Source organism: Bos javanicus, chromosome 17, assembly GCF_032452875.1.
Source record: "Bos javanicus breed banteng chromosome 17, ARS-OSU_banteng_1.0, whole genome shotgun sequence".
Classification (NCBI taxonomy): Eukaryota; Metazoa; Chordata; class Mammalia; order Artiodactyla; family Bovidae; genus Bos; species Bos javanicus.
Genome location: NC_083884.1, coordinates 35,994,838 through 36,013,882, shown reverse-complemented (window position 1 = coordinate 36,013,882; position 19,045 = coordinate 35,994,838). Strand labels below are relative to the sequence as shown.

The 19,045-nt window shown below is 35.1% G+C and overlaps 1 protein-coding gene across 7 annotated transcripts in view; it reads left to right on the top strand.

The window, feature by feature from the left end:
• The window catches only part of BLTP1 (bridge-like lipid transfer protein family member 1), a 194,990-nt gene that overhangs the window by 57,777 nt on the left and 118,168 nt on the right, over positions 1 to 19,045 (top strand). For all 7 annotated transcript variants that reach the window (XM_061384265.1, XM_061384270.1, XM_061384269.1 and 4 more), the window contains exons 18-25: positions 1,268 to 1,446; positions 1,610 to 1,716; positions 2,706 to 2,911; positions 5,007 to 5,234; positions 6,027 to 6,164; positions 13,490 to 13,669; positions 16,370 to 16,498; positions 18,452 to 18,571. In XM_061384265.1, coding sequence (XP_061240249.1) covers positions 1,268 to 1,446; positions 1,610 to 1,716; positions 2,706 to 2,911; positions 5,007 to 5,234; positions 6,027 to 6,164; positions 13,490 to 13,669; positions 16,370 to 16,498; positions 18,452 to 18,571 — 1,287 coding nt within the window. The remainder of the gene's footprint in view (positions 1 to 1,267; positions 1,447 to 1,609; positions 1,717 to 2,705; positions 2,912 to 5,006; positions 5,235 to 6,026; positions 6,165 to 13,489; positions 13,670 to 16,369; positions 16,499 to 18,451; positions 18,572 to 19,045) is intronic.

Below are 19,045 nucleotides of genomic sequence, written 5' to 3'. Positions count from 1 at the left end.
TTGACCCTTGAACAGTCTGGGGATTGGGGTGCTGACTCTCCCTGCCATCAGAAAATTCATGTGCAATTTAGAGTTGGTTCTCCTTAGATCCTCCATATCCTTGGTTCCTCTGTATCCAAGGTTCAGGATCTGCAGATTCAACCAACTGCAGAGCATATAGTAATGTAGTATTTACCATTGGAAAAAAACCCACGCATAAGTGGACTTGTGCATTCACACCTGTATTATTCAAAAATCAACAGTGTTTCATTTCTAATTGTACCCTTGAATTCAGGGAATAAATACAAGGACCCTTCTTCCTTTTATCCAAAAGCCAGCTCTGAGGAGTTCAAAATTCATGGTACATCTAATTTTAAGGTATATACAGTCAACAGTAGTTGTAGTATTGGTGGAGGTTATGGTGGTAAGAAATAAAAACAATAGTACGAGCAGCCAGCACTTTTTAACATCTTCTTAGTGCCAGACACTATTCCAATTGCTTTATGTGTAGTAATTCATTTAATTCTCAGAACAACCTTCTTAAAGTAGTTGTTATGTGCATTTATGGAATGGGAAACTGAGGAGGCAAGTTTATGTAACTTGTCATTAGCTAGTGAGTGGCTAAGTTGGAATTTGGACCCAGGCAGTAAAGCTGACTGTGGTGCCTGTTAAGAAACCAGGCATCAAGATGAGCAAAGATTAGGGCACCTGTAAGGGAAAAAAGTGAAACTCAGTGAAGATCCTTTGATATAATTCTTTTTTATTTATTTATTTTTTTTTTCAGCTTTTATTTATTTATTTATTTTTTAATTTAATTTTATTTTTAAACTTTACATAATTGTATTAGTTTTGCCAAATATCAAAATGAATCCGCCACAGGTATAAAAGCCAGTTGAGGAACCAAGACTTACTAAATACAGACAATCATATTTTTAAAATTAATGAAAATATTGAGCATATTCCATCTGAGCTTATATTAGATAATTCTGTTTTTTTTTTTTAAACTGAATTATATGTGAAATATCCAAGGAAACCTTCTTACTGTTCTCTAAAAATTTTGCAGTTTGTTTCCCTGATTTTTTTCTTGACTTTCTAAGCAGAATTTCAGATAATGTAAAATCTTATTCCAGTTACTTACCTGACTATTCAGTGTAAATTTGCACTTTCAGATTTATTTTTTACTGAATTTATTCTCAAGCGTATTATAGATAGACTTGTTTGTAAATAGTATTCTAACAAACTTCTGTACCTGTTTTATTACTTTGGGTTATTATTAACTGTTTTTTAGGGGGAAGATGTTGACCTTCATTTGTTTCTACCAGATTGCCACCCTAGTAAATACTCATTATTTATGCTGGTAAAGAATTGCCACCCCAATAAAATGACTCATGATACTGGTATTCCTGCTGAATGTCAAAGTGGCCAGAAAACAGTTAAACCAAAATGGCGGAACATCACTCAAGAAAAGTAAGTATTTAATATTAGCAATTTAAGTATTTTGTGTTAATGTGGAAAAATTATGCTTTCAGTCCTTTCAGAGAATAATAGTAAAATTTGTTTATATGTAACTGGTGTCTACAATTAAAGGAATAAGTACCTGACTAGAAACTTTATTTTTTACTCTTCAAAGGGCTGGTTGGGTTGAATGCTGGACTGTCCCAAGTGTCATGCTTACAATTGATTATACATGGCATCCAATTTATCCACAAAAAGCAGATGAACAGCTGAAACAGTCATGTAAGTGTTTCTGTATAATCAGTATCTTAAAATGTCAAAATTGATAAACATCAAGGATACAGAGGAGAAATTAAAACTTTTTGGAAATGCATCTATTCTTTTGACATAATTATGCTTCTAAGATTTTTGGTATAACATTCTTTGGGCATTTGCTATCAATTACTAGGCCAAGCTGTTCCTTGGTTTACTTTATCTCATTTAATCCTTGAAGCAACTCTGTGAAATAGATATTATAATATTATTGTCATTGTTGAGTTGAGGAAATATGCTCAGAGAAAGGAATAATTTTCTCAAGGTCTGGTGGGCAGAGCTGGAGTATGATATCAGGTATATGTACATCTATAGATTTAGAGTGCTTGATTTTGTAAAATGTTAGTTTCTTTAATGCATTTTGACAGCTGTCATTTATAGTTTCCCAGAGGCTTAAGTGCGGCTTTATTTGGGTTCAAAGTAGAATTAGAATCTAGTGAAAATATTTTCTTTGTATTTTTCCAGTGAGTTAAGTATTAAAGAATAGTTTTTGTAACTTTCTTATATATAGATCTTGATAATGCCACAGTGCGTTTGTATAGCTGTTTATGTGAAAATAACTATAGTTTAATGTCCAAGTATAGTTAGAGCCTAGTTCTGACCCAGCTTTACTGTATATTGCCAGAACTTGATAATAATATTGCCTTTGTTAATGAAAACTTTTTATTGATTCTTTGTAGTAGTAATAATAATAAGCAAAGACTTATTTGGAGCTCTTTCTGGATTTGTGTATTTTTATATGTATTTCAATGAAGTCTGTCTATTCTTTATTGCATTTTTAATTATTAGTCTTTTAGTTTTGTTTTCATTATATACTGGAGACATTTTATTAGTGTTGGTTGATTTCATATTTACAAAATAGAATTTTTTAGTGAATAGTTTCTTGAAGAACTTTTAAGAGATCCTTTTCCCCCTTTCCACTCAAACATTATTCTTTTTTTTCCTTCCATTTATTCCAGTGTCAGAAATGGAAGAAACAATGCTATCTGTGTTAAGGCCATCTCAGAAAACAGACAGAGTTGTTTCTTCTCCCTCTACTTCTTCACGTCCTCCTATTGATCCCTCAGAACTTCCACCTGATAAACTTCATGTAGAAATGGAACTTTCTCCAGATTCTCAGATAACTCTCTATGGACCTCTATTAAATGCCTTTCTGTGTATTAAGGTAAGATTTTTAAAAGAATGTCCATATTTTTAAATGTAGGAAAAGCAGTTAACTATCTAATTGATATTGAGACCTTTTGAAATGGCCAGTTTTATGATTTAAAGCATTTAGGATATATGTTCACTGAACTTGTGGTGTTAGGCTCAATTATAAAATTATTTGTTAAAAATAGTCTTAAAAACTCTTCATTTAGCATTTTTTTTGAGAAGTTAGTATATTCTAGGAATTTTGTGCCAGTTACTAGAGATAAAAGATATAGCGTCTGTTGCTAAGAAGATAAGCTAGAGCAGGATATATATGTACCTGGACAGTTTTAACACATTGTAATTAATGTGGCAGCAGAAGTATAAAAAACTTTGTTATCTGAGGATAATTACCAGGAAAAGGCTACTTCAAGTGAGTTCATTAAAAACCAACAATTTTACTTCATGGTAAATAATAAGCAAAGAGTTATTTGGAGCTCTCTCTCGAGTTCAGTTCAGTCGCTCAGTCATGTCCGACCCTTTGTGACCCATGGATCGCAGCACGCCAGGCCTCCCTGTCCATCACCAACTCCCGGAGTTCACCCAAACTCATGTCCATCGAGTCGGTGATGCCATCCAGCCATCTCATCCTCTGTTGTCCCCTTCTCCCCCTGCCCCCAATCCCTCCCAGCATCAGAGTCTTTTCCAATGAATCAGCTCTTCTCATGAGATGGCCAAAATATTGGAGTTTGAGCTTTAGCGTCAGTCCTTCCTAAGAACACCCAGGGTTGATCTCCTTTAGAATGGACTGGTTGGATCTCCTTGCAGTCCAAGGGACTCGCAGGAGTCTTCTCCAACACCACAGTTCAAAAGCATCAATTCTTCGGTGCTCAGCTTTCTTCACAGTCCAACTCTCACATCCATACATGACCACTGGAACAACCATAGCCTTGACTAGACAGACCTTTGTTGGCAAGGTAATGTCTCTGCTTTTTAATATGCTGTCTAGGTTGGTTATAACTTTCCTTCTAAGGAGTAAGCATCTTTTAATTTCATGGCTGCAATCACCATCTGTAGTGATTTTGGAAAAAAAATTAAGTCTGACACTGTTTCCACTGTTTCCCCATCTATTTCCCATGAAGTGATGGGACCAGGTACTATGATCTTAGTTTTCTGAACGTTGAGCTTTAAGCCAACTTTTTCACTCTCCTCTTTCACTTTCATCAAGAGGCTTTTTAGTTCCTCTTCACTTTCTGCCATAAGGGTGGTGTCATCTGCATATCTGAAATTATTGATATTTCTCCCAGCAGCCTTGATTCCAGCTTGTGCTACTTCCAGCCCAGCGTTTCTCATGATGTACTCTGCAGAGAAGTTAAATAAGCAGGGTGGCAATATACAGCCTTGACGTACTTCTTTTCCTACTTGGAACCAGTCTGTTGTTCCATGTCCAGTTTTAACTGTTTTTGCATCACCACATGTATATTGAATCTCAGTTGTTTTAACTAAAAAATTCCATAGTAGTACATAAACAAAAATAAGAACAAAGAGCATAGAGAAAGAAAGATATGCCTTTATTTTAAATTTCTTTGTAAATTCTATGTTACCTACGTTAGTAGTTTATTATGTTTTGATGCAGACTCTGCATTACAGATTTTATAACAACTTTTTATTCGTGTCAAAAATTTATTACTCTAAATATTAGTACTCAAATTCATCATGTTAATTCAGAACTTGTATGAAATATCTACTGAAACAAATTAAAAATCATTAAGTTTTGACACATTTTATAAAATCATTTATAATCCAGTGAACTCTCTGCTTCCATTTATTAAGAATATATAAGACGTAGCTGTTTTTTGTTTTTGCCTTAGTGTCATGCTGACTTCGAGTTGTTACCTATCTTAAACGTCTCTATTACTTTTTTTTCCTCTTTAGTTTTAACTTATGTTTTATTTGGTGTCAGTGTTAGAACTTGAAAGCTTTTTGGATGTTTTATCTTGTTTTCATTTTAGGAAATAGACTAATACTCTAAAATAGGATAAGAAATGCTTAGTTTACAAATTTCAGGCTCTAAGGTGAAGCATTATTGTTACATATCTCTTTTGATAGCAGTTTATTCTTAATATTTATAGGAAAACTACTTTGGGGAAGATGACATGTACATGGATTTTGAAGAGGTTATTTCAAGCCCCGTTCTGTCCCTGTCAACATCATCCAGTTCTGGATGGACTGCTGTTGGGATGGAAAATGATAAAAAAGAAAATGAAAGTTCAGCAAAGTCAATTCATCCACTTACCTTGCGTCCTTGGGATATTACTGTACTTGTTAATTTGTACAAAGTTCATGGACGTCTTCCTGTTGTAAGTGTTTGCATATCAAAACAGTTGAGTCTATTATGAAATCCACCTAGCATAGGAAGTGATGTAGTTTGTGCACATACTTACATAGAATAATTTAGATTCAAAACTGTTGTATATTTATCCTTTTATCTTTATAAAGCTAGTATATTATTTTCTTCATAATCACTTGATCATTGACAATTTTCCTATTTCTCTTCTTTCACTTTAGCTCCTTCTTTGCTGTTCTGTATAACTTTAGAATATTTTGCCATGTTGTTGAATTGCTAGATTTACAGTTAGCCTGATGGATATCATAGGACTTTACACTTAGTCTTTATCTCTGACTCTAGATCAGTTTGGGACCTTTTGGTGGAACTATACAAAATCATGATTTAGGCTTGACCCTGGAGGTTGAATTGTGTCATGGGTTTGGATTCTCCATAGTATCCTAGTTTACTCTAAAGATGACCCTTTGGCCTATTGGGGCTGACCTGAAATGAGATTATATTGCCCAAAGAACCCGTGTCCGTTGGAGCCAGGCCAGATGGGGAGAGAGTGGCCCTTGGAGCATTGTGCTGCATATTGGCTCCATATTATGTTCCTAGGGTCTCACAGGAGAGAAATCAGCTCTGGTGCTTAATTAACCTAAGATCATTTTCTGGGATACAGAATAGTTATTTTTGTCAGTAAGCACCATTCTTCCTTTTGAAAAAAATCAAAATTTTTTAATTGTATAAGTGTAATTTTTATTTTTATGTACTTCCTTGGTCTTTAATTTTCTATATATTAATTGTGGTTTTTGCTTGACTTTAGCATGGAACTACTGATGGTCCTGAGTGCCCTACAGCTTTTTTGGAAAGACTATGTTTTGAGATGAAAAAAGGATTTAGGGAGACCATGCTGCAACTTGTCCTGTCACCCCTGAATGTGTTTGTCAGTGATAACTATCAGGTAACGTGAAAGTGAGTTGTGGTAGAGACTCAGAAGTTTATTGTTACTATTTATGGGGTGAAAACAATGTGTTAACTTCTGTGCATGGACTGTATAGCTTTTTAAATTAGGGACCTTCAGTTTAACTGTACTAAGCAGTTTTGTATTGTGTGAATTGTTTCAAGAATTTTAGCTTTTCTTTTTTTCCCCTGCTGTTCCTTATTTATGTGATCCCAAACAATTATTTATCTATTGTTTTTAGAAATTGTAAGAAATACTTTCTGACTTTCTCATATGTTTATGAAAGGGTAAAACGAATTGTATAGAATGTTAGTAGAGTCTTGAAAATCACAACCTAGGTTGTAATATTGTTTGTTAATCGCTCAGTCGTGCCTGACTCTTTGCAATACCATGGACTGTAGCCTGCCAGGTTCCTCTGTCCATGGAATTTCCCAGGCAAGGATACTGGAGTGAGTTGCCATTTACTTTTCCAGGAGATCTTCCCAACCCAGGGATCAAACCCAGGTCTCCTACACTGCAGGCGGATTCTTTACCATCTAAGCCACCAAAGAAAGTCCAAGTGTTAATATTAACCAGTACCATAAACCATAAATGTTGGTCATGGACAGGGAGGCCTGGCATGCTGCAGTCCATGGGGTTGCAAAGAGTTGCACACGACTGAGTGACTGAACTGAACCATAAATCTTGAAAACATGCATATCTATATGAACACTGATTAATTCTTTGCATGCAACATACTTACAAAGTTCTTTGTTAATACTTTCAAGATATCCCTAAAGCTCTTTTGGAAGAGAACTGGTGACATTCATCAAATGGGAATATTTTTACATTCCTGGGTACATTATCACTTTATTATTCTTTTTTTAATGATAATGACTTTTTTTGGCATCTACCCCTTCTTTAAGTCTCTTTCCTACTTTTAGTCAAGTGGTGGGCATTAGAGCTGAGATGGATTTTAATGTAGGACAAAGTAAAATTATAGACAGGGTGATGAATCTGACAGTAAATCATCAACAAATGATAACTCACCATGGATTCTGTGAAGTAACTGACCATCTTATATAAAAGAGCATACCCCTTTGCACTCTTCTGCTATAGTGGGCTTCCCTGGTTGCTCAGCTGGTAAAGAAGCCACCTGTAATGTGGGATACCTGGGTTTGATAAAACTGTATTATTTTAATGTAGTAGCTAAAACTTAACACTTAGTGTATACTAGTTTTTGCCATAGAACATGTTTCTTTTTAAAAAAACTTTTATTTCAAGAAATTATAGATTTACAGGAGATTACAGAGATAGTACAGAGAGTTTCTGTGTTTCCTCCATGTTGACCTCATACATAATTATGGTAAAATATCAAAACCTGGAGACTTTGCTGGTTATAAAAAATGTTTTATTGAGTTTATTATGAGGGTCCATATTACCCCTAATTGCACAATTATTGGCATACTTGTACAGAAACAGAAGTGTAAAGTGTGATTTATATGGTGATAAGAAGAGGAATTCGTGGAGTAGAGATATCAAGGCAGTAATAGAAGTATTGATACCAGTGACATTTTGTTTCCCAGATGGCAAACACTTTATGATTCATGCTGAAGATAAGCATAGTCTATACATATTCTCTAGGAATTTGCTTATCTACTTAATTTGCTTACATTTTGTAGTGCTAGCATTTCTAAGAAATATTTTTTTCTTTTGTTTCTATACTAATACTCTTTTATGATGGGAAGCTTCACACTGTGACTACCCTCAAGACTCAATTCTGGGTCACTCATCTGTAGCTCCTTATTTCTGGTAGCATTTGTCTTAGTGCACAGCTTCAAGGCTAAGGCTCTAATGTGATGGGTCAGTGACCATGTCTGACGTATGAAGCCACATACTTTTTACTTGATCATCTTATGTCTATTAGTTTTATATTAGGGCTGCCAAAGCAAAGTACCCTACACTAGGTGGCTTAAAACAACAGAAAATTACTCTTCCACAGTTGTGGAGCCTACAAGTCTGAAACTAGTGTGATGGCAGGGCCATGCCCTCTTTCAAGGCTCCCTTGTCTTTTCCTAGCTTTGGTGGTTGCTAATAGTCCTTGGCATTTCCTGTTTTGTAGCTGCAAAACAGGGAATCTGTTTTGCATCACTCAAATCTCTGTCTCCATCTTCACTTGGCATTCTCTTCATGAGTCTCTGTGTCTTAAGTTTTCCCCTTACAGGGACACTGTTAATTGGAATAAGGCCCATTGTAATCCAGTGTAACTACATTTTGACTTGATTACATTTGCCAAGACATTGTATCCAAATAAGATCACACTCACAGGTACCTGAGCTTAGGAATTGAATATCTTTGTAGGGGACACAATTCAACCCACAGAGTGATGTAAGCCATAGTACTATTCAGAATGTAGTCTTTACTGATATACCAGGTAGTCTTTACCTTTAGGACAACCCAAGATCCACATGTTTGTTTATGTCTTTGGTTTTTTGACAGTGAATGGTGAGAGAAAGTATAGAACCCTGGATGATGTTTGGTCTTGGGCTTGGGCAGTTAACCGAGCTAGTGCATGATAAAGAATATGGGAGGAGGAACTGCTTTACAGGGGAAGAGTATGAGTTTCTGGGAATGTTGGGTTTGAAGTACCAGGAAATCAACCTTTATTTTCTAGCATTTTCCAAAGAATGAGCTGCATTATCTTTGTGAAGTAACTCAGATAAACTCACCTAAGTGTCTGTGTAGGTAGAATGTCTTTCAGAAGTCATAAATAGTTGACTTTTTGATGTTATTCTAATACACTAACAAAAGATGCATATGCAGGCATCCAGCATTCTTGGAAAATACATTTGGATGGTCCCTGTGATAAATACATTTGGATAGATAGTCCCATCTAACCATCTCATCCTCTGCCATCCCCTTCTCCTCTTGCCCTCAATCTTTCCAGCATCAGGGTCTTTTCCAATGAGTTGGTTTTTTACATCAGGTGACCAGAGTATTGGAGCTTCAACGTCAGCATCGGTCCATCCAGTGAATATTCAAGATTGATTTCCTTTAGGATCAATATTTGTATATATATACTCACTATAATTTCTTTTTCCATTCATCCACAGATAGACACTTAGGTTATCTCCATATCTTGGCTGTTGTAAATAATACTGCAGTGAACTTGGGGATGCATGTATCTCTTTGAATTAGTTGTTTCATTTCCTTCGAATAACTACCCAGAAGTGGAATTGCTGAATCATATGGCAGTTCTGTTTTAGTTTTTGAGGAACCACCATTATCTTCCATAGTAGCTTTACCAATTTATATTCTCCTTAATAGTGCACAAGGGTTTTTTTTTTCACATCCACACTAACATTTGTTATTTGTTTTTGATGACAGGCATTCTAACAGGTGTGAGGTGATAGGTCACTGTGATTTTGATTTGCATTTCCCTGATGCTTAGTGATGTGTCAGTTGATCATCTGCATGCCTTCTTTGGGAAAATATTCATATTCTCTGACCATTTTTTATATTGGATTGTTTGCCTTTTTTATATATTTTAGATTTTAGTCCTGTATCAGATTTATGACTGGCAAATATTTTTTTCCTTCTGCTGGTTGCCTTTCCATTTGTTGATAGTTGCCTTTCCTTTGAAGAAGCATTTTAGTTTGACATAGTCCCACTTGTTTATTTTTACTATTGTTGCTTTGCCTTTGGTGTTAGATTCAAAAATAATCACCAAGCTTATGTCAGAGAGTCTACTGCTGATATTTTCTTCCAGGAGTTTTTTGGTTTCAGGTCTTACATTCAAGTCCGTAATTCAATTTTAGTTGATTTTTGTGTGTGGTATAAAATAGTGATCATGTTTCATTCTTTTAGTATGTGGTACCCAGTTTTCCCAGCACTGACTATTGAAGAGGCTCTTATTTCCTCATTATATATTTTTGGATCCTCTGTCATAAATTAACTGACCGTATATATGTGTGTTTATTTCTGGGCTCTCTATTTTGTTCCATTGATTTATTTGTCTGTTTTTATGCTAATACCATACTGTTTTGATTATCACAGCTTTGTGATAGAGTTTTAGGTAAGAGAATATGATGCCTCCAGTTTTGTTCTTCAAGATTAGTTTGGCTATTTGGGATTTTTGTGTTTCTATACAAATTTTAGGAGTATTTGCTATTTCTTTGAAAGATGGTATTAGAATTTTGATGGGGTTGCATTGAGTCTATCAATTGCTTTGGGCAGTGTGAACATTTGAACAGTATTGATTCATCTAAGCCAAGATCCATATGTATCTTTGAACTCAAGAAAAGCTATCAAAAACTTTATATTGAGAATTATAGAATATCAGTGCCAGAAGTCATCTTCATTGACCATCCTCTCCAGCTGCCTCACAGAAAATAGAAGGGAATTGAGAATTATAGAATATCAAGGCCAGAAGTCATCTTCATTGACCATCCTCTCCAGCTGCCTCACGGAAAATAGAAGGGAATTGATGCCTCACAGAAAATAGAAGGGAATAGGTGATTTTATATACTGTCACACAGCTTAGACAAAAAATGTATCAGAAGACTCTCTAGAGCTTTTATTATAGTCACAATTTGAAATGACCTTTTAAGAATACCATATGAATTAGATTTAGCCCTATCCTTAAAAACACTTGTTAATGAATGCAGTTTCCAAAATTTGTGCTGAAACAAGGAACATTAACCCTGTAAGATTGCCTGCACATACACACTAAAAAGACTGTCATGGTAAAATTAAGATGATTAATTTCAAGTGTAAAAAGTGCTGCATGGAAAGGAATGAAGTGCTTTGGTAGCATATAATGGCTTTGAGATAACTGTTGTTATTCAGTCACTAAGTCATGTCCTACTCTGCAACCCCATAGATTGCAGCATGCCAAGCTCCTCTGTCCTCCACTGTCTCCTGGAGTTTGTTCAGATTCAGGTCCATTGAGTTGGTGATGCTACCTAACCATTTCATCCTCTGCTGCCCTCTTCTCCTTTTGCCTTCAGTCTTTCCTAGCATCAGGGTCTTTTCCAGTGAGTTGGCTGATTGCATCAGCTGGCCAAGGTATTGGAGCTTCAGCTTCAGAATCAGTGAATATTCAGGATTGATTTCTTTTAGGCTTGACTGGTTTGATCTCCTTGCTGTCCAAGGAACTCTCAAGCGTTTTCTCTAGCACCACAATTTGAAACCATCAATTCTTCAGGGCTCAGCCTTCTTTAAGGTCCAACTCTTACATTCGTACATGACTACTGGAAAAGCTATAGCTTTGACTATATGGACCTTTGTCGGCAAAGTGATATTTCTGGTTTTTAATATGCTGTCTAGGTTTTTCATAGCTTTTTCCAGGGAGCAAGCATCTTTTAATTTTATGTCTGCAGTCACCACTTGCTTTGATTTTGGGGCTTAAGGAAATCAAATCTGTCACTATTTCTACTTTTACCTCATCTGTTTGCTATGAAGTGATGGGACTGGATGCCATGATCTTCATTTTTTGAATGTTGAGTTTCAAGCCAGCTTTTTCACTCTCCTCTTTCACCCTCATCAAGAGGCTCTTTAGTTCCCTATCACTTTTCCCATTAGGGTGGTATCATCTGCATATCTGAAGTTTTTGATAATTCTTCCAACAGTCTTCATTCCAGCTTGTGATTTATCCAGGCTGGCATTTCTCATGATGTACTCTGCATATAAATTAAATAAGCAGGGTGACAGTATACAGCCTTGTCATAGCCATTTTCCAATTTTGAACCAGTCATTTGTTCCATGTCTGGTTCTAACAGTTGCTTCTTGACTTGCATACAGGTTCTCAGGAGGCAGGTAAGGTGATCTGCTATTCCCATCTCTTTAAGAGTTTTTGATACTTTGTTGTAATCTACACAGTCAACGGTTTTATTTACTTATTTTTTTTAAATTTTATTTTTAAACTTTACATAATTGTATTAGTTTTGCCAAATATCAAAATGAATCCATCACAGGTATACATGTGCTCCCCATCCTGAACCCTCCTCCCTCCCCATACCATCCCTCTGGGTCGTCCCAGTGCACTAGCCCCAAGCATCCAGTATCATGCATTGAACCTGGACTGGCATCTCGTTTCATACATGATATTTTACATGTTTCAATGCCATTCTCCCAAATCTTCCCACCCTCTCCCTCTCCCACAGAGTCCATAAGACTGTTCCATACATCAGTGTTTCTTTTGCTGTCTCGTACACAGGGTTATTGTTATCATCTTTCTAAATTCTATATATATGCGTTAGTATACTGTATTGGTGTTTTTCCTTCTGGCTTACTTCACTCTGTATAATAGGCTCCAGTTTCATCCACCTCATTAGAACTGATTCAAATGAATTCTTTTTAATGGCTGAGTAATACTCCATTGTATATGTCGTAATCTACACAGTCAAGGGTTTTAGTATAGTCAGTGAAACAGACATAGTTGTTTTTCTGGAATTCTCTTGCTTTCTCTGTGATCCAACAAATGTTGATAATTTGATCTCTGGTCTTGAGGTAAGAACATGGTAAAACTTGCCTTTTTAAAAGGTCTCTGTGGTGTTCTTATAGAGTATGAAGCAGAACAGTGTAAAAGCAAATGCTGGGAGATCCTGGCAAGAGGGTGTATTATTTGAACCAGGATGATAGCAGGAAGCTGAAAGAAACTCAGTGCATTTGTGAGAGACTGGGAGGTAGATTCTATAAAAATTGGCGACTGATGGGTAGGGCATTACCAAACTTACTTGATTCTTTGTTCCTAATAACAATCTGTGAACCTAGTGTTCCATGGAATGCCCTATTTTAGGACATATCCTTTCTGAATAAGTGTTAGAAATTTTCTCTTTGAAATGTTGCTGCTTTTTAGTTACGAGTATATAATTATTCTCTGTAAGAGGAATCTCTCCTTTTAATATTTACATAATTCTCAAAATCTTTCTGGAAGATGGTTTTCTTTGCTAGTTCCTCATTATGGTCTTAATGGGTCTTTTTTCTTCCATGTTATTTTCTTCTTTTTGATACTTTAATCTCATGATTCCTGCCTTGTCACAAAAGATTGGTCTCTCACATTCCCTGTTAGTCAGAATACTTGTTTCTTTTTATTTATTGAGGCGCCTACCAAAGAGAAGTCTGCATTTTTTTAAGACTTTGCTGTCTTGCTTTGCAGTTGGGCTTTTACAGATAATGTCACTAAAGAAGCTGAACTCAGACTACTTTTATGGATACAAGGTTGTGTTAAGAGCTTTGGATCCTAAAGTCTTATTTTCCATAGAGCATGTTTTACCATTTGTCTCTGGGGGAAAAAGCAAGTAGCAATTATAAATGCTGATTTTTCTTATGCTTATTGTTTTCAGCAGCGACCGCCTGTGGATGAAGTGCTGAGGGAAGGTCACATCAATTTGTCAGGTCTCCAGCTGAGAGCACATGCTATGTTCTCAGCGGAAGGTCTTCCTTTGGGAAGTGATTCCTTAGAATACGCATGGCTAATTGATGTGCAGGCCGGAAGCCTTACAGCGAAGGTCACAGCACCACAGGTATGTTCTCAGGTCTCGGAGTGCTATCCCTGTCTTCCTTTTTCCTTTCCTGACCCACGTCCCCAAGAAAAAGTTGTATGCCCATTTGAATGTTCATTTTACTTCCACTTGCCATTAAGGATTTTCTTAGTCATGGATGAGTCAGAGACAAGTTTCAGTTTTCTGGGCCACATAAAATTGATGGGTATAATTTTTTATAGTCCTGTATAATATTTTCAAGACTTTCTTTGAGAAGAACTCAGGATGAGAAGTTTCTGGAATTCAAGTTATATATTATTAAAATTATATTACTTGACTCTCCACTGTTGGAACAATCTTGTTTTTCCAGTACATAGGCTAATTTTCTGAAAACTTTACTTTTTTGTATATTTCTTAGGTAGGATTTGAAAGAGGCATTTATAATTAAGGTAGCATGTTTCTTCACTTGTCATGTCCTAAAGCAAGGTAGCATTATTTGAATCTACACTTAGTGATATAGATACTGATTTAGAAAAATAACAATGAATTTATTGGCAGAAAATCTCGTGTAGAAGACTAGTTGTAATCCCTTTGGATAAGTTCTCCTTCCCTCTCAAGGTCCCACTTAGTCTTTAGGAGTCTCAGGGCTTAAGGTTACTGTCAGCCTCCCTGACAAAGGTTCTGCATCCACAGGTTCAACCAGTCATGGATTCAGCCCACTGCAGCTGTGAAGCCTATGGATACAGAGGCTGACTGTAACCCTTAGTTCTAGAATGGGCCATTGAAATTTAGCGAAATGTTTGTATTACTGTAAAATTTCACCTGTTGAGACAAATATAGTTAAACCTCATTTTCTTGTGTTTCACAGATTTTGCTTTCTGGTTGTAGGTTTGTTTTTTTTTTTAACAAATTGAAGGTTTGTGGCAATGCTGCATCAAGAAAGTCTGTTAGCACCATTTTTCTGATAGCATTTGTTCAATTTATGTATCTGTCTCACATTTTGGTAATTCTTGCACTATTTCAGACTTTTTCATTATTGATCTTTTATGTTAGTTACTATTTCAAAAGGATCGTGACTCATTGAAGGCTCAGTTTAGCATTTTTTAACAATAAAGTGCCTTTTAATTAAGATATGTATGTTGTTTTTTTAAGATATAATGCTGTTGTACACAGGATAGACTACTAGTTACTTGTAAACATAACTTATATGCACTGGGAAACCAAAAAATTTGTGACTCACTTTATTGTGATACTCACAATGTTGCAGATTTACTGTGGTGGTTTGGAACCAAATCCACAGTATCTGTGAGGTATGCCTGTGTTTATAACATGCATTTCATAATCAGTGTTTCAAAAGATTGAAATGTGGTGGACATGTACATAACTCAGGTTTTGGTAGAATTACAAAATGAGTGTGAAACATGTAATTTAGAGGTAGGTAGTGGCAACCTGCAGATAAATAAAGACTGTTGTTTGTTGTTGTTGTTTAATTGCTAAGTAGTGTCTGACTCTTTGTGACCCCATGGACTGTAGTCTACCAGGCTCCTCTGTCCATAGAATTTCCCAGGCACGAATACTGGAGTGGGTTGCCATTCTCTTCTCCAGGGGATCTTCCCGACCCAGGGATCAAGCTCAGGTATTCTGCCATGGCAGGCGGTCTCTTTATCACTGAGCCACCAGAATAGATAACTTGTATTGATTATATCTGAAGGAAATAGTTGAAGGGAAGCAAAAATTAAGATTCTAGAAATAGTAGGAAAATGAGTAGAATTGAAAAGGGATATTTTATATAAAAATGATGGAAATAAACATATAATAATGGGTGAAAACAAATATTTAGTGCTTACATACCTCATAACTATTTTCTGTCTCTAAATCTATAAGTAGAAACTGAAGCATATAATAAAAACAGCTTATTCCCTAACAAGCATGCAGTGAAGCCATGCTGACTCTTCAAGACTGGACACAGTTCTTTTAACCTAAAGATTGCTAGAATCTCAGCTTTTATTAGAAGTTGAAACATTTCTCTTTCTTCTACACTGAAATCCTGGCATCACTGTTTCTATCAAGGTTCATGAATCCATTGGTGCTTTTAGTGTTTATTCCATTCTTTGTGTATTTTAAAAGTAAATTCATATTTTCTGAGAGTTTAAATTATGTACTTTTTGGTGGGGGTGGGGATAATACAGTGTATACCCCTGGCTCCATGTTTATTGTAAACTAATAAATTGTGACCCTAAGATTTTTAAAAAACTCAAGATTTGATGAAAATTGACATATACTTAAACTTCTATTCATGAAAGTTCTTTAATCTTCAGAATACCTGATTTTCTAAAATTTTTGCTTAGTAGATATAAATTTCACTTTGAACCTTGATTTATTGTCACATAGAGAATTCTAGGTGCTTTTCTGTGCACGGAATTCTGACTAGTCATGTAAGAAGAAAGATACAAACTTTAAGAAAAATAACAGGCTTTAGAGGTTGCTGAAATTTCATTTTTCAGTTGAAATGATTTTTCATTTTGGCAATGCATTTTGTCATTTACAAATGAACAGTAACATAAGCTTATAAATGATGTCAAGGTAGAAAAATGACATTGGCTAACAAGTAGATTATATAGCAGGTATAAGGCACTGTTTGGATTATTTCAAGCTGTATTAATATTCTTGATAAACTTTTGAACCGTGAACACTTATTTAGGATGCTAACAGTGTTGTCAACCTGTCATGGCTTATTTGTAGCTGGCTTGTCTCTTGGAGTGGGGACAGACATTTATTTTTCATGTGGTATGTCGAGAGTATGAACTGGAAAGACCAAAATCAGTAGTAGTATGTCAGCATGGAATTGATCGACGCTTCTGTGAATCCAAGGTATGTTAAAAATATGTTAGCAGTATTACAAATGTTTATGGGTTTTTTCAAAATGAAAGTTCACTTTTTTCAATTAAGAAAATTATTTTGCTAATTTATAGTCATTTTTATTTAGTTGTAAATATCTAAAATGAGGTAATTCTTAAAACATACATTCACAAGTAAATGGAGATATTATAAATTTGTATCTCTTAAATTTTTATTGTTAACATTAACATCTTAATGTGTTATTACACTAACTCTTTGGGATATAGCTGTGCATTTATGTAGAAGATTTAGAAGTTGGAGGAGGAAGAAGGTTGAATTCCTTGCATGACGTTGTTGGCAGACCCTTCTGGAACATACACGTTCTCCTATAATGTGATTAATAATGTTGGGCATTTGCCTAGTTTCCTGACCCTAAATCTTATGCTCTTTCTACAACATAGCACTACTGTGGCTAAGGGTCATTACACTACTTTGAAGAGGGTTGTAAGAAGTATATAATAATTCCTGAAATCATGTACAGTGAGATGCATGGTGTTATTTTGTAGTAAAGAATGTTACTTATGAACTTGGAGTGTGGAACATTTTTTAAAGTATGTTCATTTGAGAAATTAGCAACTTGAAACATTGCAGTTTCGGAGTGACCCTAGTTCTGCATCATAGAGATAACCATTTCTAATAGTTTGGCTTTTCTTTCCAGTTTCTTTTCTGTATGTCTTTCCTTTCTTTTTTCTTTTGTATACAAACCATATGTTTGCTATTGTATTACCGTGAATTGGAAATAATTCATTCAGCTTTTAATTTTATATCCAAAAAAATCAGTAACCTGTGCTTATTTATCATCAATAAAACAGCTATAATTGGTGATAAAAATTACTTTTTTCTTGTTATAAACACAACGCCAGGCTCTGGGGAATTGGTTCCTTAGTCATTAGTTTCTTATGGGTAATTTGTTCATGCTTGTAGGCATCTCCTCCCTTTATTTTTTTTAATACTAAAAGCTTTTTAAGTTGTATTGTAATTAAAAAAAAAATCAACTCCATTGAGCCATAAATTCCATACAGTAAATTCACCCCCTTTAAGTTGGAGTTTTGAGAAATGTTACATGTACTGATGTAACCATTACCGCCAATAAAGATCTAGAACATTTCTGTCACCTTAGCAAATTCCTTAGTAACCCTTTGCAGTCAGTCACTATTCCTTGCAGCCCCTGATATTCTTTCTGTCATTTTAGATGAGAGTCTTTAAAAGGCCTATTTTGTGTGGAGGAAATACATTAGTATAGAGCACTGACTGTCATATGAGACATCTTCCTTGTAGTCCTGGCTCTGCTACTGATGAGCAGAGTACATGCTGTTGGGTTGATACTTTACTCAGAACTGCTGTTTCACAAAGAAGTTCATTGAAGTTGGTGATGTGTATGTTATCTTCCAACCTAATCATGACTAAATCTATGTTTTAGGAATAAATAATAAAATAACAAAAATAAATGTGTGTGGACTTTTCAAGATATCAGCGTAATGTTACAGTTCATATATTTGTGGATGTGTAAAAATGTGCATGTGTATCGAGTAGGAAATACTCTTAAAATCTTAAAACTTTGAATTCCTATACAGTTCGTACAAACCTGTGATATTATTTATCAGTTTACTTTGCTATTCTCTTTAAGTTTTAATAACAAATTACATTTGTATTCTGTCAATGTTGTTGCCTGCCACTTTTGAATGAAAGTGACACATGGTTATTTCTGAGTTAGTTTTCTTAATTGGCAAGAATTTAATTACTGATTATTTCATTTATCATTATAAATATATCTCTATATAATTTATCATTATTAAAAGGTGAAATTTAATTGATAATTTAAAATACACATGTAACCAGAATTTTGTTTTGTTAAATAAGCACACTTACATATCAAAATAATTAATTGATGGTGAAGAATTAAGAGTTGAATCCATTTCATTTTAGTTGAGTTGTATTCCTGGGCCTTGTCCAACTTCAGATGACTTGAAGTATACCATGACTCGTTTAGCAGTAGATGGAGCTGATATTTATATTGTGGAGCATGGCTGTGCTACAAATATAAAGGTACACATTTGTCTGTTTCTTGGTCAGTGCAATCCTTTTTCCTTTTAGCCAAACCAAACCTCTATTTCTTGAAGTAAATCACATATTTATAGTTTGCCATCACAGAATACTATGAAATTCTAGGAGGGAGCTTTCTATTTTTTCACCTGTCTTCTTTTCCAGTCTTATTTTCTTTCAAAGCATACTTTTACTACCTTTTTATTTTACTGAATTTTTATAAACTTGCTTTATGGCTGGAATATAAGCTAGTAGGTTGCTTTTATGACAGGAACATAAACTCATAATGTTTTTAGACGATTTAATTTTGAATGCCTTTAGGCTTTATTTATTTAACTTCTTGCCTGGCTGGAAACATTTATTTGCCACCTCTGCTTTAAGGGTTACTGCTGAAAATCAGGCATTAAGATTACTTAAGGAATCAGGCATTAAGATTCATTTGTTGCTACCCTTCTTATTTTTCTTTTCTCCTTCTCT